This window comes from Topomyia yanbarensis, chromosome 2 (assembly GCF_030247195.1).
Source record: "Topomyia yanbarensis strain Yona2022 chromosome 2, ASM3024719v1, whole genome shotgun sequence".
NCBI lineage: Eukaryota > Metazoa > Arthropoda > Insecta > Diptera > Culicidae > Topomyia > Topomyia yanbarensis.
This window is the reverse complement of record NC_080671.1, coordinates 25,107,931-25,131,787: the sequence shown is the minus strand read 5'-3', so window position 1 is coordinate 25,131,787 and position 23,857 is coordinate 25,107,931. Positions and strand designations below refer to the sequence as shown.

The window sequence follows — 23,857 nt, the reverse complement described above, 5'->3', positions numbered from 1 at the left end:
TGAATTTTTCAAACTCGTCTTCAATGCACCTAGTTGATCATAGGACAGGCCGATAATAATAGGTACTGAAAAATGGGGTGATTTGAAAAGCTTTCGTTCGGTTAAAACCTTAAAATCTACCAACGAAATTTAACATCCAGACGAGTATGAACGCTGCTGTCGAATGTTTTGTTAATTTTTATGACATTCGGCGCACTAACGTAAATCCAATTTTTCTTCAAATGCTCTAAATAAACGTACTAATAATATTGTATCATTATGAAATGAATAAAAATTTGATTTCTAGGAAAAGTTGTGGGGTGTCGGTTTTACCCACAGTGTCGGTTTTTCCCACAATTCCCCTACCGAAAAAATGTAGTTTACCAGTACCTTTGGCATCCCTGGATACAAGTATGCACATTTTTTTCTATGACTGTGTGATGTTGTAATTTTTCTTTGGAGAAGCCGATAAACAGGAGAAAATCATAAACAATTGACGTAGTGGGCTTTTCTGTTCATATAAGTTTTGTTTCGGTTCGATCATAATTATTTTTTATCGGTAGTTTCGTGATAAAAAGTCTTCCCAAGTGCTTAAATCGGGAGATCCGAGGTGAAGCTAGGCCTTTTCTCTCAATGCATCATGCGCCAAAGAATCAGGATGCTCGTTCGGATGTTTATGTTTACATCCAGGGACCCGGCGGCCATGCTTAATTTTGCAAGTATAAAACTAATACACTCAAACATGTCAAATGTTCCCACCTGTCTTTCTCTTCATATTGGCTGAGATTACTGTCATAAAATTTAATCTAGGTGGCTAAATTTACTATCAAGAAAGACCGAAACAGCTAAAAAATATTCATAAGTTTTAATGGTTGAAAATATATGATGCTATATTTAGAGGGAAGAGCTTAATCGGTTTATGTAATAAAAGGAGAATATTATTCTTCAATTAATTGTGCTGACTGATTCTTTCGGGTTAGAAATATATGAAGCAGTTTTGATGGCACAGCGGACAGCATGATAACTTTTCGCGAAAGTTAGACTCAGACTTATTAGCTGTTTGGTGTTTCGTAGCCACGGCGATAGTAGAAAAGTGAGTCTGATTATTTCTCAGCCTAGCGAGTCTGGGATCCATCCCAGTGGAGCTCGTTTGGCTCTTCTTGTGAAAAGAAAACTGCGGTGTCATCTTCTTCCGTAAGATAAGTATCTAAGATCCAGATGGTGAAATCTTCGCTCTGGCGTTGGTGGTAGATACGCCAAGGACGATGGAAAGGAACATTGAATAGAAACAATTGTTAGCATTTTCACCAATAAACGGAAAAAGTGTTCCCCTTAATTGTTACGAACAATTTAATGAAAAAAAGCTCTCAAAACGAAACAACAAAATTACTCGAATCTATTAATATGAGCGGTAAAATTAATGTCAACTTCAATCATGGTAGAAAGCTGGAATAGAAAGCACGCTGAGTTTAGACGACGTGGCGCAAAACATGACAACAGACATGACAAATGACTTTCCGGTAGCGTCAATAGGTTTCGGTCACTTTTGGAGTGGATTAAAAAAACACTATGTAAAAGTAATGGAAAAGAGACCACAATCCGCAGAAACAATCAGCAATTGAGAACAGTAAAAAACTTAGAACAGATAATAATGATAAAGAATTGCAACCAAAAAGTGTCAGTGTCTGAATCGTATAAAAATTTATGACAAAACCAATTATGAATTTCGAGTGCCATTATCCGGGAAATAAATAAAAACAAACTCTGAACGCTGAAATGTCGTATATTTAATAGCGTTTTTTGAAACCGGAAAATAATAACGATTATTCAGTTTCAAACCAGATCAAGATGATAAGGTTCGTCGCCTTACTCCTCGATTGGGTGCTCCCGAACGCTAATGATGGCAGCGACGATAATTACAGACCTGTTGCATGTAGAATTTTGCGAATGTTGTGATCTTATGGCCTTTTCGTTTTAGGCTGCTCATTACAGCAGTGTGCTAAACTCATTCAAACTCTTCTTTGCACTACTCCAGTGTAGCCCCAGAAACAAACAAAAATGAAAAAAGTCAGTTAACCTTCCGGCATTCGCGCTGCTCTGAAAAGCTAGCGAAATCGTCTTAGAGCATCAGCGGCTACTCGTTCAGTGGGCCATATGCGTGACTTTCGGAGGGTTAATATATCAACTAGCTAGAATGAACTTGCCAGGGTTAATAATATGCACATATTAAAAGCCCATAGGTATCACAAATCGCTCATCAATATCGTACAACTTCCCACAACTCGGGATCATCCGCGTCACAACATTCACTATTTAACAAATAGGAACCAGTCGTTCCCGCCGAACCTCACCAACAGAATCGCCGCAAACAGTATGCAATCAAGATTCAAGTGTAATAATTTTGAACCCGTTTCAAATTTGTGTGACTGACTGATGTAGCGATTCAAAACAGATGAACACCCGGCCGGCCGTCCCGTCCGTTGTTTGTGGTTGTTGTTGTTGTTGTCCATTACCAACCGTGCACTGCATATGCGTAGGTATATGTAGGTAATTGAACACCTCACCGACCAACCAACCGACCGACTGAGTCGTGCATTGTTGTGTGTCGGTCGTGAGCGGTTTGAATCTGCCGCCGCGAATGCGACGGACGCGCGCTGCACGGCGAGAGAACCCGCGAGCTGACTCACGCGCCCACGGTCCCGTTCATATATATAGCGGAGAGCTAGCGCCGCACACGGTTTAGTAGAGAGAACGCGATACGAGAGATTGGAGCGTTTGGAAAGCAACGCAAGAAGAAAACAAAATTATCTGTGCCTGCGGAAGTTATCGAGTGGACAGAATTCTCCAGCGGCTACAAAAATAACCTACCTTCGGAAAACGGGGAAATACTTTCGTGTACCATTTTTGGGGGACAAGTTCAGTGTGTGTGCGGTGAAAGTTAATCGATCCAAGTTGGCCGTCGTCGTCAAGTGTCTTCCGGTTAGATTTATTACGAATAACGAAGGGTGACAGTTGTGGTTGTGAAGAGATACTTGCTGGTTTCAATTTGGTAGTGACGGACGAGCAGTGAAATATCTGGAACATTCGTACCTTACATCAACGAAAGCGGAACAATGAAGGCGACGTGTATTCTGCTGATTGGAGCTCTGCTGGCTACCGGCTTTGCCTATCCAGGTATGTTTTGATGATTCACTCAAGTGGGTAGTGGGTGGATCTTTCGTGGCAAAAACAATGACATCTGTTGATTTGCTTTGTCGGTCGTAGGGTAGGAAGTTGAATTTCATCATACAGCTGCTAATTTTCAAATAAATCTTGATTGACGTTTGTATTTTGCTAGTTTGAATGAATGCGCAGTCTCCGTAACGATGCTCTCCGATTTGCCGGGTGCTTTCAAAAATAAAGAGATGTTATTGCGTTTGTTTCGTTTGAGTAATTTCTTGTTCTTTTTTAAAACACACGTTGAATTTTGACGACATTAGGTTCGGCCAGTGATTTATCTAACGAGTTGCAACGTTGTGCACTGAAAAAGTTCATATACAAAGAACTCAGTTCCAACAAAAAAACCTTAATTAAATCAATATCTGATTTCTGTTTTCCATCGATTCAATTAACCGGTATCTAGAATTGGCCAAGAATTTAACTTTGTTCGCAGTTATGTGAATAGCATACGAACTCTTGGTAGTTTCTAATTGTGGTACGGGTGTCAAAATGAAACGATCAATATGTTTGCAGTAGAAACATATCAACTGTTACACAAAATGTTATAAACTGTCCGGTTTGGGTAGTTTATTTTGAACAATACTTAATTTTGCTTCATCCAGAATAGTTGAAAATTACGAGTAAAAATGATTTTTGGATTTCTTACAGGTCCTTGACGATTTCAAAAATTAGGATTTTTTTTATTCATAAAAAAACCTCGAAAGCAGTAAGACTTCTCCGATTTATGCAGGAGTCTTCTGAGTTTGGTATAAATTCTCCGAATTTCCTAAATCCTCTCTGAAGTTCCTGTAGTTTAGATATTGCTGAAGTTCATAGAAACGCTTGAGGTTTGTTGAAATTCATCGAGAAAATTTTAACAAGCTACCAGGGATCTCTTTTAAATATTATTTATCACTAAATTAAACCACATTAGTAATGAGATGTCCTAGTGAGATAGTTAATTGTAGAACATTATAGCTTCTACCACTCAGTACGGTTGAAAATGGCGAATAAAAAAATAAATAAAAAAAGTTATAGTTCCTTAACGTTTGTACGATCTTTCGGAAGTTCAAAGGGTTTCTCTGAAATTCGTAAAAAATCCAGAAAGTAGTAAAAATCTCTAAAAATTTTTGTTGGAGAAATACCATCCCGAAAAAAGTTGTAGTTTCGTACATTTTAGTAGTGCAATAATAGCATTGTAGTTTGTCATACAATTTGAACACGCATGTAAACTATGTACCGTAATTTAGGGACATTAAAACATCACAAATTGACGAAATTAACCCTGGTGCCATGTGTCGATTCTTAGGTTGATTCTTGTTAGAATCCTAGAAAAAAAATTGTTTTTTTTTTTCATACTTTGCAATCGTCAATGTACTTCGAAAAGTCCGAAAACGGCGAGTTTAATATTTTTCACATTACAAGGATTTTCTAAAGCAACTGCACTTGTCTGATTCAGATCTCTTCCAATTCATTGTACATAGGCAATTAACCGCTCAATTTGTATACACATAATTTATGAAGATTTATGAATCGATGAACAAGAATCGTCATTTTGTCGCTAGTCTCCCTTGAATTGAAAATTTCACGAAAGCCGAAATTCATTTATGATAGTCGGATGATGTTTTCGAATTTTACAAATTTCCTTGAAGTTAGCAGGGTTTTCGTGTGGAACTTGAGGGACATACCCTTCCTAAAGGTTTCAGAACTTTACCGATGTTGGTTAGACTTTTTTAATCTTAAAGTGATGTAAACACTCTCCAAACCGAACCGCTCAACTGAAATCAAAAGAACCAGAAAATATTATTGAAGAAAAATGTATTGTGGTTTCCTTGAACGGATCGGTTTCCCAATAAATATTTTTTCTTGCAAAAAAAAGTTGACCAAAAATTTGAGTTCTGTTGTATTCTAAATTTTAAACAAAAATTATTTGTAAAGAATTGATTTTCTTTTTTTGATGAAAAAGGAACTGTTCAAGTACACGAGCATGTAAATACAAACAATTCAAAACAAAAATTTACGAAAATCGGATGAATAGTTTTTGAGAAACATCACGTTCACCGCAACGGTACCATTCAAAAATCTTCATTCCGAGATAATTACGTTTCAAGTTTTGTGTTAACTTCATTCGTGGAAGAACCAGCGCGCTACAAATGGCTGTAATTTAATGTAGTGTTCCGATCTAGATGAAATTTCGCACAAATATTTTCAAAAGTGTGTACTTTCAGCATATTCAATAATTTTTTTTCGATTCTTTGAGGTTTAATTTTGTATATAACCCCTTAAATTTCCATGAAATTCGTAGTGATTTCTGTTAGGTTCGAAGAAGTATTGTAAAACTTACAGATACCTGAAGTTAAAGGAGCTTCCCAGAATTCTTGAAGTTTCTAGGAGCTCCAGAAATTCCAATAATTTCTCTCAAGGTAATAGGAATGTCTTAAAATTCAGAAGCTCACTGAGCTACCCTGAGAAGTAGAATATGCTTGAAGTACGTGAATATTCTGCAATTCAAAGAAATTATTTAAATGGATAGACATTCTCTGAAATCGGATTTTCGTAAATTCTGTACGACCATCTTGAATTTTGTACAGTTTCTCTGAAGCTTGACAGTCTTCCCCGAAAATCGTAGACATATTCTGTAGTTTGACCAAAAAATTAAATTTGTTGGGCTTATCCCAACAATGAAGAACTAGCGTGAGCTTCGTACAAATTGTCTATCGTTCTTAGGATATCTCTGAATTCTCCAGAAATTTGTGGGATAACCCTACAGCTTGATACTTCATAGAACTTCTGCAATGTTTTCAGAAATTTAATTGATTTTTTGTCTTTCGAATTCATCTCGTCAGTAATTAGCATCAACGTGGGGCCATATCTAAACTAGTACCCAAACTAGCACTTGTTAGAGACTATATCTAAACTGTCACACGACGTGGCATGGTCCCTTAAGGTTCAACTGAAAACGTCTCAAAAAGCAACCATCTTGGAAAACGAAAAAAGCAGCTTTTGTTTATAAAAAAAATCAATGTATTCGGGGCATTGGTAGAGTATTGCTGATTGATTTTCATAAATATTTTTTCAAAGGTGTGATGAAAACTGCTTTTTCGTTTTCCAAGATGGTCGCTTTCCCAAGCTTTCTCAGTTGAACCTTAAGTAACTGGCAAGTTCTGAGTGATGTTCCGCGAAGCAAAGCCAGAAGCTTTGGTTTGCTGACGATAAAACTAAAACGAACCCTTATTTATTGATTATGAAGCTAAATGCCTTGCTTCCGGGAACATTACTCAGAACTTGCCAATTGCTTAAGGTGTCATGTATGGCGATGATGACAGTTTGGATGGTGTCTAACTAGTACTAATTTGAGTACTAGTTTAGATACATTATCTAATTGGGCCCAAGTTGGCGCTAGTTATTGACAAAATGAATTCGAAACAGAAAAAGCCAATTTAATTTTAAATTATAAGACCTAACTAAGATCTTAATGGAGAGATTGTTTTAATCAATTTTTTCCCTTTTTAGAATATATAATACATAATTTAAGAAATTGCCTTGAAACCCATGAACTTCCCTGAAATGCACACACTTATTTTTTGGCGAATCTCAGCGTTTTAGAATCTTTTACCGAGAACTCAACAGCTGAAATCTCAGCCAACAGTTTTGTGCTGGGATATCAATAAAAGTGAGATATCTGTTTTGACATTGAAAATGTCTTACTGCACTATCTGGGGCAGGGTGTCATTCTAAAATCTAAAATCAAACGATGTCACGTTTTTGCGTCACTATTTTGAACGCTAATAACTTTCTTATTTATGAACGGATTTCCGTCTGGTTATCACCAAACCAAGGGTTTTTGTATTTCAATAGCACGCTATTGAAAAACAAGCAAAAATGAACAGATCTCGAAAACGTGAAAATTCCCATACATCAGTCAAACTATCCCCGGCAGCGCCGTCGATAGGGAGCAGCTTAGTGATTCAAACGAGCACGAAAAGTTATAAATAAATGTGCCGCGTGCCTGTTTGAATCAGTTGTTGCTGTTTTGCCAGACAAGTAACATCGTGCCTATAGCGACTCGTACGACAGATTGGAGCACCCAGCACACTACGCTTCTATGAATGACGTCATCCTCGACTATTTAAAGAATGTTATTCCTTGAGCGACTTCATTCTCCCTTCGAACGTCGGGCCGTAAAGAACAGCAGTAGCAGTCATGCATGTTGACAATGCGCTGCGATGAGTGCTGCATTTGATCACTGCTACCGCTGGGGGTGATATGATGTAAATAGCACGCGGTTGGAAGAGTTGGCAAACCTCAGTTAAAGCTGAATAATTGTTCCATTCTGCATGTTATTATTGTTAAATTAAAAGTCCTTTTAAAGGCTATAACAATAAAGAACAAATTGGAATATTTCCAATCATTGACAGCGGTAATCCAATTGCGCAGTTTATATTCGTTATTTGTAGCTTGCGCGTATATCGACAATCTGAAATTTGCAACAATCTGTCATTTGTTTAAATTAAATTTGAGCTACTTAAAGTACATTTCCAGGCTGAAATTGATGAAAATCTGTGATTTATTAAATATAATCTTTCGGAAACATAATCCAAAATTCTGCAATGTTTTAGAAAATTGGAGGATGTGGCAACACTGCTAACTAGCGAAAGCCGTACTAAAAAGAATCCGCAAATATTTTTTCTATCAACAATGCGAAAGTGATAAAAGCCGATGTCACGTTTCAAACTATCAGTATTTCAAATTATCTGCTGAAGGGGAAGGTTGTTTGTTTCTTTCCAATTTTAATTATTTATCCGATGTAAGTAGCGCGCGGCTGGAACAGACGGCAAACCGTAGTTGCGGCTGACTGATTGTTCCATTTCGCATGTTATTTTTGTAAATTAAAAGCCCTTTTCAGGGCTATAACCAACAAATTTGAAAAATTCCTGACAATGACTGCGATAACCTAATTTCGACGTTTATATTCGTTACGTTTTGCTTGCGCGTACATTGACAACCTGAAATTTACAACAATCAGTGATTTGTTTAATATTATCCTTCCGAAACAATACAAAAATGTACAGTTATTTAAAAGTAAATTGGCGAAAACCAAACAAAATCCAAAGGTCTGCAATATTATAGAAATTGGAGGATGTTAAAAATCCGCAAATATTTTTTCGTTATTCTGCATGAAGGAAGTCCTTCAATCATCAGTGCGAAAGTGATAAAAGCCGATGTCACGTTTCAAGCTATCAGTATTTCATATTAGATGCTGAAGGGAAAGGTTGTTTCTTTTCATTTCGAAATATTTATCTGATGTAAGTAGCGTGCGGCTAGAAAAGATGGCAAACCTTTTTTGCAGCTGACTAATTGTTCCATTCTGCATGTTATTTTTGTTAAACCAAAAGCCCTTAGTTAGTTTAGTACTTTTCATTCCATTGCACGCGTGTTTGTGGATCCCAAAAATAGTCCTTTTCAGAATTCCACCAATGGACCCCACATATAGAACATTTCAGAGTTAATGTTAATTAAACCACCGAATATATAAAGATGCATATGTTAAACTTTCTTCGTTTACGTATAATTTGATTTATGACCAGTTATTTTTCTATCGTGCTTGCAAACATTTAATTTGATAGCAGGTATTTAAAGATAGATGTAAGGTTTTGTTTGTGAGCATCATTAATTTATGTTCACATTTCGGGGATGTGAATAAAACTTTTTTAAAACTTGAATTTGTCAAACTACAGATTATCAATTTTAATTTAAAAATTCAACAATTATCTCTAGTGAAGAAAAGCATGCCTGTGTGTAGTTCTGAAACAATCGATGGCATTAAGATTTTAATTTGGCCACGGATAATATTGCTTGCTCATAAAACTGGCTGCATTTTTAATGTCATCGTGGTCGTGTCTTGTACACAACCCTTAAATTTTTAATGTTTTGACTACATAGCTTTCTGCAAATTGTCAAGCCGAATTGAGTGTGTATCCCATTTTTTAGAAGTTAACAACATAAAAAAAATTTGGGCAGGTTGGTATACGTACTATCGAGGTATACCTGTAAACCCTTTCTGGGGTATCAAAATTTTGAAATATTATTCCTGGTATCGCAAATCCACTGAATTATACGCTGCCTTGAAAACCTCAACTGGTCGTATTTTCAAAACTTGTCCAATATATCACGCAGGGTAAACTTGTGGTCCGTAGTTAATCGTCCGTTTTGGTATACACCTTCAAAGAATTCAGCCAACTGATACATTCAGTTAAACAGAGCAGGGTACTCATAGGCAATGTTGAGGATCGTTATACATAGAGAACTAATACACTCGAGTTTACGGCTCTTCTTGTAGATAGGGCTTGAGGCCATCCAACCAACCGAAGGCTTTTGTTCTTCCAATTAGATCATCCCGATGCAATGGATTGCCTCGTACTGCCGGTCACTTCCGACTTTTGGAAGTTCGAACTGGCTTGTGTTATTACCAACCGAGGAATTCCACGAAGATCCGTCCGAAAATCTCTAAAATCGTGACCGGCCATCTTAGATTCCGATAAAACTTTACAGGTTCAACCGGCATGGAAGACTAAACATTTTCCACAGTCAATAAGATTATTTTGACTTAAGCGCAATTTTTTAAAAGAGCGTAGACGTTTCTACGTGCAATAATTTCAAATTTTTTTTGTTCGATTACACTATTGTATACAGTAAACACGGTGTTCCTAAAACCGTTATTAACAAAAAAATGACCATAAATTTGTAATACGGCATTCGAAAGATACAGTATCCAAGCATTTTCTCAGTGAATTTCAAAATGATCCATCGAGAGATTCGAGAGAAATTGCCATTTGAAGTTTTATGACACGTTTCATAATGTTACCAGCAAACACCCACGGGTTTGGTCCTATCTCTATAAACAAAAAAATATTTGTCTACTTATTTAGTACACGGTATTCGAAAGATATAGTAATCAAGTATATCCCTTGCAAGTTTGAAAATATTTCATTGACGGAATCGAAATTCATAACGGTTTGGATGTGGTATGTGGTCATAGATGGGTTTTCTACCAGACTTCAAGAGTGAATCCATGTTTGTCCATTGACTATTTAGATCGTTTACACGTGTCGCGGTTTTTAAAGAAAAACCTTACCATTTAATTTCATAAATATAATGTACAAAAGGTGTTATTTATATGGTGCACTGAAAAAATATGAAAATAGGGTTGTCTACCAAACGTTAAATATAATGTGTAAATTTAAAAAAAAATGGATAAAAGTTAGAATGTTTACTTAAAAAGGCCATATCTCAATGGTTTGTTGACCGATTCTAATTATTTTTCCATTATTGAACAGGTAGACGTTTCATCGTTAATTTTTATTAAGAAGAATATTAAATAGAGTCATCTACATCAATAAATAGACAAAATAATTGATCTCAACTATATGTATTATCAAAGTTACAGGAAATGGGAAAGTTACAAGAAATGTTATGGGCCTTACGAAAAACTAATTGCTTTTGATGGAGTAACGCTAATAACTTCTGAAAAGGTCGTAATAAAAGAAAATAATTATGTTCTTAAAACAAAATTTAAAATATCTCGAGAACTACTGCATTTCAGAAAAATTTTGTTATAGGAATTTTAATTTAAATGGAGTTTAGAAACATTCAAAAATAAAATTCTACTTTTGACTGCAAATAGTATGAATTATGAAAATTTGTCAATAGTTGTTGTTAGGAAAACTTTTTTATTGAAAGCTTCTCCATGATCCAAATACACTGAAAAAGCTTCTTTTATGTCTGTAAAACGATAAACATTAGACTTTTGACAATTTATGATGGGGTAACGCGAATAACTTTTAAAAAGGACATAATTACATGAAGTAATTGTTTTTGTAGGAGCAAAAATCCAAATATCTCGAAAACTATCGCATTTTGCAAGATATTTGTTAAATGCATTTTGATTTAAAATTATACTGAGAATTATATTCTGTAATAAAATTACAGTTTTGTATGTCAATTAGTATGAAATTTAAAAACATGTATAAAGTTATTCTTAGAAAAACTTTTTACTGATAATTTCTCCATCATGAAATTACATTCAAAATGTTTCTTTTCTCTTTAGGTTTTTGTTGACAAAATATAAAAAAATCGAAAAAATGCTTTTTTTTTGCAATTTGAATTTTTATCATAAATTTGTTTTTGTGAAAAATGACACAACATTTTTTCTAGTGCATATTTTTTGTGCATACACTGCTGGTCAATAAAATTGGTGTGAGATAAAAATACATGAAATTTTGAGTTTTCTCTAAAAATATTTTTATATTCAAATATTTTATAGTTAGGCACAGTCGTAAATATGAAAAAGAACACTTTTATTTGTAAATTAAATTTTATGCTTTATCGTAACTCTTTCTTCTCCATGAAATCCAAAAAAGTACCTGGTCAATGAAATAGGTGTATTGTAATCCATTGCATTAAACATTTTCAAATCCAATGATTTTAAGACCAACATTTTTAACAACTAGTAACCTTTGTATGCTCCCCAATTCAATCAAATTTTATCGATTTGTCTTAACATTGAGTCATTCAAACGCTGATAAGTTTCCGTTGGTATAGGGTAGCGTTCCTTTTAAGCTGCTTCCCACAAACGATCCTTATTTGTGATATTTCGATCAAATAACTTCTTTTTAAGTACATTACTTAAATGTTCTACGGGATTGATGACAGGAGATTAGCATGATCCGAAATTATAGTCACTTTATCAGCCCATAAAAGCATAAGAGTCCCATATTGAAAAACAGCAAGCCGAGAAAAACGCTGTTGAAAATTAACACTTTCATTGAGCCTTATGGATGGGACAATCATGTTTTGGAATTTTTTTTCAATATTTTCTAAACAAACCTGGTAATCTTATTGTGATTCAGTGGTGATACAGAATAGAATCCAAGAGATTACTCATTTTCGACAAAAATTCATATGGGACTCTTTTGCTTTTATGGGCAGTTATTATCCCGAAATCATTCCTTTACATACTTCGATGTGTCCTTTTGGTCAATATTTTACTGAAACTGTCATGTAAAGGCACGTTATCTTTGGCAGAGGACTGCATGACATCATTTAGGATGTCCATCCTTTAGCCTTGTATTCGAATCTTGCCAATATAGTGGTGTTGCGAAGAATAGGACCTGCGCCATTCCGCGAAAAGCAAGCCCCAAACCTCATTGTTCTCGCCTCCGTGCTTTACCATATTTTGCGTGTGTCGCAGATCAAACTGTGTGCACTTTGGACGTCTAACGTTTCGTTGTGCATCGGAGGAAAACAGGTTTACCTTTTATTCGACCCTCTGAAGGATATGTCGCCAATTTTAGATTCCTTCTGAACCAGGCTCATTAACGGTGTTGAAAAGTAAATTGCATATTCCTGCGAAGTCTTTTGCTTCGCAATAGTGGAACCTTTTTAGCAATTCTTTCTGGAAGATTGGAGTTTTACAGCCTACGGCGAACTGTTCTCGGACTTTCACATTTCCAATTTGTGCTGTAATAGTCCTGGATAACGCGAATGGATCAGATTTCGCTAATAATGCAATACAATGGTCAGCTGCTGTAGATGTTTTCTTAGGTTTTTTTGCGTGTTTCTTTTTTCAAAGGTTTTAAGGCATTTGTAAAGAAGTTTTCGGAATACCAAAGTGTATTCGCGATTTATTTGTACGTCTTATCTTCTTTACCAAAATTTTTAGCAAAACTCGTTCCACTTGAGTACAGTGAGATGCTCGACCCATTCTACAACAAATCTTTGACTTATTCAACATTAAAATACATTTATTAACACGCAGAATTCAAACTTCACCAAATAAAACGTATAATGGAATTATGTAAAATAATAACACGATAACATATTTCACACACCTATTATATTGACCACACGAAAAAGCCTGCGGCAGTCTTGTTTTGCATCTTGACAAAGATTGCAAATATAATCAGCGCCAACAACCCACTAGTAACTTGATAGATCCCAAGGCTTCGGTGTGCGGTAGGTGTGATTGAGACTGCTGCAACTTGGTATGCGTAATTGAGAGAAAAACAAAATAATCTATCACACACCTATTTTATTGGCCAGCAGTGTAAGTATTCATTCCTTGTAACTCGTTCGCAGATAGTTTTACTGTATAAAATAGGGCAATCGAACAATTTTTTTTTTAAATTATTGCGCGTTGAAACGTCTACGCCCTTTTGAAAAATTGCCGTTGTATTAGAATTTTGCAATTGCCAGAGAAAATCATGGAGATTGATAAACCGAACACAAATGTAAAGTTTCGTTCGAATCGACGATGGTCATGTTTTGCGATCGGCCGGTTTTTCGTGGAATCCCTCAACTGCCTTGCTGTTTTTGAGCTCTCGCATAGCCTTTCGTGCTTCGATTCTTATTGGTAATTGTGCTCTCTCTCTCTCTCTCTCAATTTTGTTGAGTAGTTTATTTGACACGATTCTATGCGCGAGCTTAACGGAGCCATGTGTCTCTTATATACTTACAACAAATAAATATAAAATCATTTGAATATTGTGGTGCCCACAGTGGTCATTGTCGACGCGGAATCTACTATTCAATCTATCGCATCCACATACAACTCATTACTTCAACGTCATACGAAAACAATAACTAAAACAGTTAAAGTGAAAGGCACTCACTGTCCCTGGATGACTTTGGATTTATGGACTCTAGTAAAAATAAAGAGCAATTACCTTCAACGTCTCAAAAGTAATCCCGCGGATCAACATCTAAAGCAAATGCTATTGCATGTATCCAAAAAGGTAGATGCCACAAAACGACGGGTAAAAAAATCTTTCTATGAGAACCTTCTTACTAACACACCACATTCAAAACTATGGAAAAACCTAAAAAGCACTTTTGGTTTAGCAAAGAAAAGCGACCAGATAAATCTAATTGTCGATGGTAAAAAAATCAACAATAATGCAGAAGTCTGTGAGACTTTTAATGTCTTCTTTTGTAGTATATGGCAAAAACTGTCAAATGATATCCCCACCACCTTAAACATGTGTCCTTTAAGTAATGTTCGTCGCGTCCGTGAGTCAATATTTTTGCGTCCTTCATCAACAAACGAAGTAATTATGCTGATACATAGCCTAGATAATAAGAAGAGTAGTGGCCCTGATAACATTCCTGTCAATATGTTAAAAGAAAATTCTTGCGCTTTGTCTAGAATCCTTTCTCAATGTTTCAACATAATTGTTCAATCTGGTTATTACCCTGACTGTCTCAAAGTGGCTAAAGTCATCCCTGTTTTTAAATCAGGTAACTGTTGTGATTGTAATAATTATCGTCCTATATCTACACTGTCCGTTTTCAACAAAATCCTCGAAAAACTATTTGTTGCTAGATTATTAGAATTTTTTAACAAACACAGCGTCCTCTATAGATTTCAGTATGGGTTTAGACAAGGCTCTAGCACCCAAACTGCTATAATTGAATTAGTTGATCTAATAATGAGCGAAGTGGATCGTAAAAACATTGTTGGTGCTCTATTCCTAGACCTTAAAAAAGCATTTGACACTTTGGACCACACAATACTGCTGGCCAAGCTTGAATGTTACGGTATCAGGGGCATTGCTCATTCTGTTATTCATAGTTACCTGACGAATAGAAAGCAATTTGTATCTGTGGATGGTGAACGTAGTAGCCTTGCTTCCATTGGAATCGGTGTCCCTCAAGGTAGTAATATAGGACCTTTGTTATTTCTGTTGTATATTAATGACTTAGGTAACTTGCGGCTTACCGGAACGCCTAGACTGTTTGCTGATGACACAGCTCTGTTTTATCCCAACAATGATGTCAATACTATTATTAACTCGATTGATAACGATCTAAGTGTTCTCGACCAATATTTCAAGGCAAATTTATTATCACTAAACCTTTCCAAAACTAAGTACATGATCTTCCGATCCATACGGAAAACTTTACCAACACATCATCATCCCAAACTTAGAGATTGTACAATTGAAAATGTGGACTGTTTCAAATATTTGGGTATACACTTAGATCCTACGTTATCCTGGACACACCATATAAAATTTGTCGAAAAGCGTGTGGCATCCTCTTGTGGTATTTTGTGGAGAGTTAAAGCGTTTGTTCCCCAGCGAGCTCTGTTGAACTACTACTTTGCATACATTCATTCACAACTTAACTACTTAGTATCGGTATGGGGGCGAGCAGCGAGCTCTCACCTTAAAAAGCTACAAACACTACAAAACAGATCCCTGAAAATTATATTTAATAAACCACTTTTATATTCGACTTGGTTGTTATACTCTGAAAGTGCCCACAATATTTTACCCATAGCCCACTTATGTGACGTACAAACACTATTATTCATACACGACAATCTACATAACTCCATCGCGCAGCATAATATACATTTTACAACTTTAACACATTCTCGTTCAACACGTCAAAATAGTAACTTGCAACGCATTCGAGCAGCCACAAACCTTGGCCAAAAGCGCATTCTTTTTATTGGCCCTACTAAATTTAATGCACTTCCACTTGACATGCAGAGAATCGACAATCGTACCATCTTCAAGGCTAGATTGAAACAGTACTTTAAACATAGGCTTAACGAAATATTTAATTAATGATATTATTTTGTAATTTAAAGTAAACATCCGTCAGCAGTATTTAACTTTAATTTAATTTATAATGTGGATCCCTTAACAGGAAATCTATTTCCACTGGGATTCCACCTTAGTTAATTATCTTAACCTAATTGCACATCAATAAATGTCTGTCTCAGCTCAGTTTGTTTTATTTGTTTTTGTTGCCATTGTTCATGGGCTGAGACAAGTTGCGTCCACTACTAGGGGGCTCTTGTATGAGTTCTTTGGTGTGGGGGAGTGTGGTGGGCAATTAATAAAAAATTAAAAAAAAAAAGAAAAAAAATATTGTTTCGTGCTATGTAGTTGCTATAGATATTCATATTTACCTTTGACTGCTCCGAGATTGATCAATCTTAGGCCGTTGTTCTTAGTGTTTGAGCGGTGTTATCAATAACTGGACAAAATAATTCTTCACTTACGAGCTGTGCATTTCGCTCCCCAATGATTGAAGTTTACGTAACGTTTTGTGCACTCTTCGTACAGTTTACGGATCCTCCAGCATTCAAACTGGTAATATCCTCAAAGTTTGTCAAATTACGCACGGTTGACGTACGTAGCTGAGATGCGGAACGTTGTCCCATTCGCTTCCTGGATCTACACCGCCACAAGTGCAAATTTGGTTGAATTTTGAATGTTTTGCTAAACAACCCAACGGCAGGTACAACATAAATTATCTGATTGCAATTACCCATTGCGTTGCGTTACTCATAGGTAGAATAGAGTCTGTTGAGCGTGTATGTCAATCCGGTCAAACTGATTTACGAACATGGAAGCGATATTCTAATTACCTTCGGCCGTTGATTTTCACATAACTTAAATGCACGAAACAGTCGTCTGTTCTCTGTGCCTCCAGTGGTGTTTAAATTAATCGTTTATGAATCAGCACCCCGAAGGACACAAACAGCCTACCAATCATACACCTTCTTTGCGCAATGATTAAGTGCACTTGCCGAATCGCAAAACCAAAAATCACATTTTATTTTTAATAGTGACCGCTTAATTTGCGGGTTTCCACGTTAAGCTGCGCGCACTTATTCACTCGCTGAGCTGTCCAGTGTGAGCAATCTCCTACCGTTACAAGGTGGGCGGAGGATGAGATCTCGAAACCGCAGTCAAAACATTACTTCGAAGCTAAATAAATGTATGTAGGTACCTACATTTTCACGAGACGCCGCTGATCGTCGCAATTTACAGCTGACGACACTCGTCGAGGTTCGATTCGATGCGACTAGCGGCGCTGTACATAATTTGATGCATGTGCCTATTTATTGTATGTACCTACGACCGTTTCCATTACATTCCGCCCGTCCGTTCTGAGCTCCGGTATCGGTCTACCCAAAGCAGGTGATACATCTCCACGAGAAAATGCACCGGCACGCAGAGAGGAAAAACATTGCATACCTCGTTCGTGGCAGACGCAATCTGCCTGTCGTGGCGCGGCGTTCGACGTGATGACGTTGTAGTGCGCTGCGGTGAATATTGTGGACTGGCGGTGGGTGATTCTATTGCGCTTCAATTTTTTTGCATATACCGGTTCTGTTATTTTTTGTCGGTTTGTGGGGCCTTCGAAATGGGTGTCCCAATGCCACCGTACGGTGTTTAACGATGCATCAATCGAAAAAAAGTAAAAAATAAAAATATTCCATGAAATGGTGTTATGACATTGAATGTGAAAATTTACCCGTTCGCCCGTTAATGGAGGCACGGTGGTAAGTACTTGCAGGTGCAGCAAAAGAAAACGTTTGAAATTTCGACGGCTATTTGGACACTTGTTGCGTCTATCGTTTCTCGCATTGTGCGTTACAAGAGATTGAAAATATCGAATCGTTTACTGTTCTGTAATTTTATTGTTGACAGTTACGAACAAATTTGAAAATAGGCAATTTATTTGATTTCATGAATGTACTGGACAAAGAAATCGTAATGGTTTGCTTTTTTTATGTTCTGCATGATCGCGGTACATATATGCATTTGTTCGAACAACTCTACATGAAGACCAGTTAACCGAGAAAATGATTATTATGTTTCATACTATAGTAGGATTCCGTTTTCAGCAAAATTTTTACTTTTTTAGTTGCCAAAACCGGAACCGTGCTAAAAATGGAACCTTATTTTTAAGGTTTGGATTTTCAATTTACGACTTCAAAAATGTTTCAAGGATTTTTAATCATATGTGAAATGAAATGAGATGAAAGAAAAAATATGCAAATTCAATTTTATTCATGATTTTATCAAATTCAGACGTCGTACAGTGGGGCAAGCTTTCGACGCTCAAAACCTCTACCGCCCTGGGTATATATCCCGGAGGATTAGTGTCTTTAGCAAAGCATCTTAGATGGAAATCATCATTATTTTGTCAACTTTGGTTTTAATCTAGATAAGTAGAAACTGATCTAGATCAGAATCTATCTTTTGATAGAGGTGTTCTATCAAAAAACTTTCTTCGGCAAAGTTGTTTGTTTTGATATTTCTAACACATGTACTGAAGACATTTATACTTTATAACCTATGTAGATGGCGCTACATGACATTTAAAAAATACTCGAGAAAATGAATTTTTACATTTGTTTATGAAAAATATGTCTAGAAATAAATGTTTTATTCCTAAATCTTCGAAAATATACAATAATAAAAATGCTTCAAAGAGTGATAACTGTTATCATGACATTTTAAGGTTGTTTTCATCAAAAATATTAAAAAAATATGTTCCACAAAATTTGTAACAACCCACGAAGCGGCAGTTGGAATTTTGTTTGTGACTAGTAAAACGTTTTAACTTTATAACCACGAAGAGAAAAAAGTGAGGCAAGGTGGGCCTTTTGTAGACAAATGAAATGAGGAAAAAAATATAAATCAAGTTAAATAGTTCCTACTTCGCTAGAGAATTTTTGAGTAAACTAAAATATATGCAAATATTTTCTTGTTTTCGAATTGTAGTTCAGTCATAAGGCTGTGCTTATTCTTTGCAAGAAACGTTTATCAGTCAGTTGTCAAAATAATGCTCATTTTCATCCAAGATACTTTTCCGAAGACACAAATTTTTTAGGATACATACACAGGGTGCTGGAGAATTTGAGCGTCGAAAATAGCATTCTGCCCACTGTCCTGTAGAATTCTCACAATCTTCTCGCACTTCTAGATTGCAATTCCCCTCATTACGAACATTGAAAATTATTGAACAACTTTGTTTAAAAAACACAGCTCTTTTAAAAAATAAATAAATTTATTGCTTCTCCATAACTAACCCATCGTTGATCTTTCAAATGGAATTGATAGATTGAAAATCGAACTACAATGCTTGAAGATATTTAGGTTTGAAGAAAACCCTTTTTGTTGTAAAAATCACTTGCAACTTGTCCATATTATAGGGGAAAGTCGTCGGTTGCCGGCACCCCTATGTAGGTTTTGACAGAAACCAGATAAGGACATTCTGATAAATATTATTTGTGTTATATATTAGCGCGATATTTTTGTGCTCATTTTTGAAGCAGACTCGAATGTTCTGTTCTACAACCAATATATTTTTTGAACAAGTGAAACTCTACTCAAAAGTTTTTTTGATGATTTGCTTAGTGTTACAGAAAGAAGTAAATCGATCGAAAAAGTATGCGCATTGAATATTTACGATGTTAATTTTTTTCTATTTTGTGATTCAACGTTGAATGGCGCCGAAATGTTCGCCACAAGTTTTATTTTGATCAGTTTTCAAAAAGGTTACTAAAATCGGTGGTCGGCACCCAATTTTTTGTGGCAAATGCTCTCAATAACCTAATCAATATGGGTATTTTGGAACGGGCTTTACGAATAGATACCAGAGATCGATCTTTGGCACCATTCTGAAAACCAGGAAGGCGAATTCCGGTTTAGCATTTAACATTTACATGAAGAAAGCCCACCTGGTCGTGTTTTCACCGCTAGGTAGCACCGTATATACCAGATTGTCACCAGTACCGTCTTTACGCATGGGCACACTGGGCCAAGGCCAGGGGCCCCAGGCTTTTGGGGGCCCCCAACTTAGGATGAATATAGAATCATAGTTCCAAAAATAGTAACACTTAATTGTTTATAACTCTTTAGCGTGCGGGGTAACAATGGATCAGTTGCTCGGATTCACACATTGCACCTTATCCCATGTGATTTTTAGAGAGCAACATTCAATCAACCGGAGTGATGGTAGCGATAGGGAACGAGGCACTACATGATCAGGATGGTATTGGACCAATTCAAACGTCAATCCAACATTTTGATTTAACCCATTATTGCCCAACTTATTTTTCACACGCAGCACAAATTGAGTTTTCCGATTGGAAAAAATGATGTGGTCATTTTGTCAACAGTTTTTTCGGCATTTAATTAGCAAGGGACTGGAAGGTGAAGTATATTTTTCAATATTTAGAGCCATAGTACTCAAGGGAGAGCAAGGTGTTGAAAGGAGAAAGTTTAGAAAAGCGTGGAAGGATCATATATGCAAGCTTAGAGCTCACCGGCGACTTAACCTTTTGTCTGCTACCGTAGGGGTCAGGGTCTTTTGGCATTAGAAATGCGAATCACCTGAGTCTACGGCATGTCCGAACAAGCGTAAAGTAACTTGTTACTTCATGCTGTCGGAACAAATTGACTCAATAGGTCGTTAACAAAAATGGTTAACAAAAAAATGGTAAAAATAGATGTGGTCATTCCAGTGAAATTAATTTCTTACTAAGAGTAGATGATAAAATAAGGAACAACCAGTGAAAATTTCAGATTGATCGATTAATTAATTCCTGAGATATCGTGGTCGCCGCGAATGAACTTCTCAACAAAATACAATTCCGAGATAATCGAGTTTCAATGTCGCTGCAGCGAGTCACCGGTCTGGCGTATCAAACACTACGCACCGCCTACGAGTGGTCAATGGGTAGCGGTCTATGAATCGGTGTAACTCAAGTTTTGGTATTCCGATCTTAATCAAATTTTGAGAAAATTTTGAGTTTTGAGAAAATTTTGAGTTTGAGAATATCTAATTTACAAAAATTCGATTTTTTCATCATGACAAAAATGTGTAACCCCTTAAGGGAAAATTGAATAAAAACAGAACATAAACACCGGTTTAACCACTCTAACTTCTCTAAACGTATTCTGCAAGAGTATATGAACAATATTAACTCATTGATAATGCTTGTTCATTTTGAGCAAAAACAATGAATGATTTTCTATAATGCTAGTTTAGTCTAGTCTACACATACACAGCCAATACATGTAGGAATCCTGGAAAATTGCAAACTTTCACGTACAATTTTTCTTGTTAGTATTAATGTTTGTGGAACATATGGTATGTGACACAATTATTAAAACGGCCAGGCCAACTGTGCAGCGTACAGAATGAAGATGATTCCAAATTATACGGCAATCAAACTATTCATTTAATGAAGAATTCAATCAACGAATCATTTTGAACCTTGAATAAGGAAGAAACGGGGACAACCGTACCGACCGTTTCAATTTGATGGGTATTTGATATATCGTTGGGAGTGATTTGGCTAAAAAGGTTAATGTAACTCCTTTGGTCCTAAGCTCCTGGAATGGGACAGAGGTATTTAGTCCTACCCTGGCTAATGAGCCTAGATTATAGCGCCTTTACTCGCTTCAATGAAATCTTTTCTACAATATGTTTATAAAGTTCTAAAGGCACCAGGAGGGTTAACAAGGTGGCAAAATTTGCACAAGAAAGCTGTACAGAAAGTGGAAGAAGAAGATGTCAAAATTCGGTACACAGTCCTTGTTTGGCATGTGGAAAATTTTAATTTCTTCATCACATCAGGGATTGTGAATGGACAAATCTTCATGAAAACCTCTAAAAATGACTCCTGGACTTTTTTGATAGGCACAAATGCGTTAACTTGGCGGTGCCAAAATCGTTTGCTTTTACATTTTGGATATTTTAAAACTAGGAGGTTACAATGTTGAAATATTTTTTATAAAAGAGGAAAATTTACAGCTATTTTGTGTGTGTGTGTGTGTGTTAACCATCCTATCTCCCACTAGCTGGTAGTGATTTACAGAAAAAAGATGTTTGCATGTATTTAAACATTCATGCAAATAACTTGGTTCACGGATTTAGAAAGGTGTTAGCTCAATTGACTTTCCGATGACCCATTTCGTGTACAGTGCCAGACATGTTCCGAGGTCATCGTTCCATCAACTAGCCCCGCCTTACTGTAATGTTTGTATCAATTGGATTGTAACATTACAGTAAGACTTTCGATTCCATTTAAGCAGGAAATCGACGCGTATTTAGTATATTGGTTCAATTTGTATATATAACATAAAACATGTGTACTAAAAAACTTACCATTTTTGTAGTTTTCTACCTTCATTTCTATCTCCCATTTATGTCTCCTTTGACTCTCATCCACATGTCTTGAATTCCTGCTTATTTAAGAAAGAAAAGGGGAAATAATAAAAAAGAACCGATAGACTCCGTGTTTTCTTCAGCCTTTTGTTTCTCTTAGTCTGGTGTCACTGCCTGTTGAACTTGTGTAAGTTGTTCCATTGGAGATCTCCAAGGGGCTGTAATTGGAGGAAGATCTGACTTCTATCCAGAAGTATCAGTTTTTCACATTAATAGAATATATATGTGCACTACAAAACAATCCCGTGTATAATGCAACCATTTTTTGAACATTTATATGTACATATACACACATATACACATACACACACACAAACCAAAAAAATAATGAAATTTAAACGACATGTAAATCAATACGAATGTAAACATACATAGATACACACATGTATACATAAAAAATATACACATACATTCATACACACATACATATACAAATACCTACATACATATACGCATTGTAATACATGTATACATACATACACACATATACACAATTACATACATATACTCGAGTTGAAGGAGGACCCCACGATTAACAGCTCAATTATACAAGAGATTTTTACCACATCACTGGGTGAAAAGGCAGAAGTTAAAGCCTTAAGCCCTTAGACAGTGATTATGTGTATAGACCAGGATGATATCAGGACTGTGAACGGGCTGAAAGGTGCACTGAAGCTGCATTTTAACCTGGGCGAGTTGCACATGACGATCCGGTTAACTAAGGAGACACGGTACCGTACCGAAATGGTAGGGTATAAACAATAGAGTTCTATGCAAGTCATTTCACACACACTAATTGGAGGTTTGTTTTCCTCCGGCTGTGATATCTAAAACTGTCAGCCAATTTAAAGCATAAGCATAAGCATAAGAGATCGCCCGTGGTTGCTACTCCGTGATTGACCAGAACCAATTTAGATTGCAAAATGTTCATTGGAACAACATGCTGGGGAATAACATTATGAATCACATTGTGCAATCGATATTAATCCCTGCATGCTAATCAATACCGACACCGGCCACGTCCGTATGCAGATCTTCCGGGGAAGGAAGGAATGTTAGTCCGATACATGTTGCTACCAGAGACCGAGGAATCCTTTGCATCTCCACATGTATCACGGGAAGGGAAGATTTGTTAGTAAGTGTGCTAATAGCGTTATCATGCAATAATTGCTCTGGTCAGCCGGCTGCCGAGAATTTGGGGAATTTATCATTTGTTGTATTAGTACGGTAGGCCGAATAAGCAACTTGAACTCCTGATAGCCGACTATGGATATTTTAATAAATCGGTTTCATCCCCTTTTTTATCACGCGACGAATTTTTGGTGGTTTCTGCTGTATCGGTGCTAACTTTACCCGCCGATCGTTTGAAATAAATTGGAAACCATATGCAACAGGTATTTGTGCGTGAGTTACTTTATTGTAGTATTCTTATAGATAGTTGGAATTGCACATGTATAATGGTTTCGTAGCAAAAGTGACTTTTACTAATATTGAACTTCAAAAACGTAGTATGAAAAACTGTGTTATTTCTAAGACAATAGTTCAATAAAATACCGATTCTAAGTAAATAATACAATGTCGATTCGGAGCAATCAATTCCGCGCGCGATTGATTTAACTACTGTATACTTAATCTC

At 36.3% G+C, this 23,857-nt stretch overlaps 1 protein-coding gene across 1 annotated transcript in view; it reads left to right on the top strand.

Annotated features, from left to right (window-relative positions):
* Positions 1 to 2,703: 2,703 nt before the first annotated feature.
* Positions 2,704 to 23,857, top strand: part of LOC131678648 (uncharacterized) — a 75,653-nt gene continuing 54,499 nt past the window's right edge. Inside the window, exon 1 of the mRNA XM_058958887.1 lies at positions 2,704 to 3,153. Coding sequence (XP_058814870.1) covers positions 3,093 to 3,153 — 61 coding nt within the window. The 5' untranslated portion in view covers positions 2,704 to 3,092. The remainder of the gene's footprint in view (positions 3,154 to 23,857) is intronic.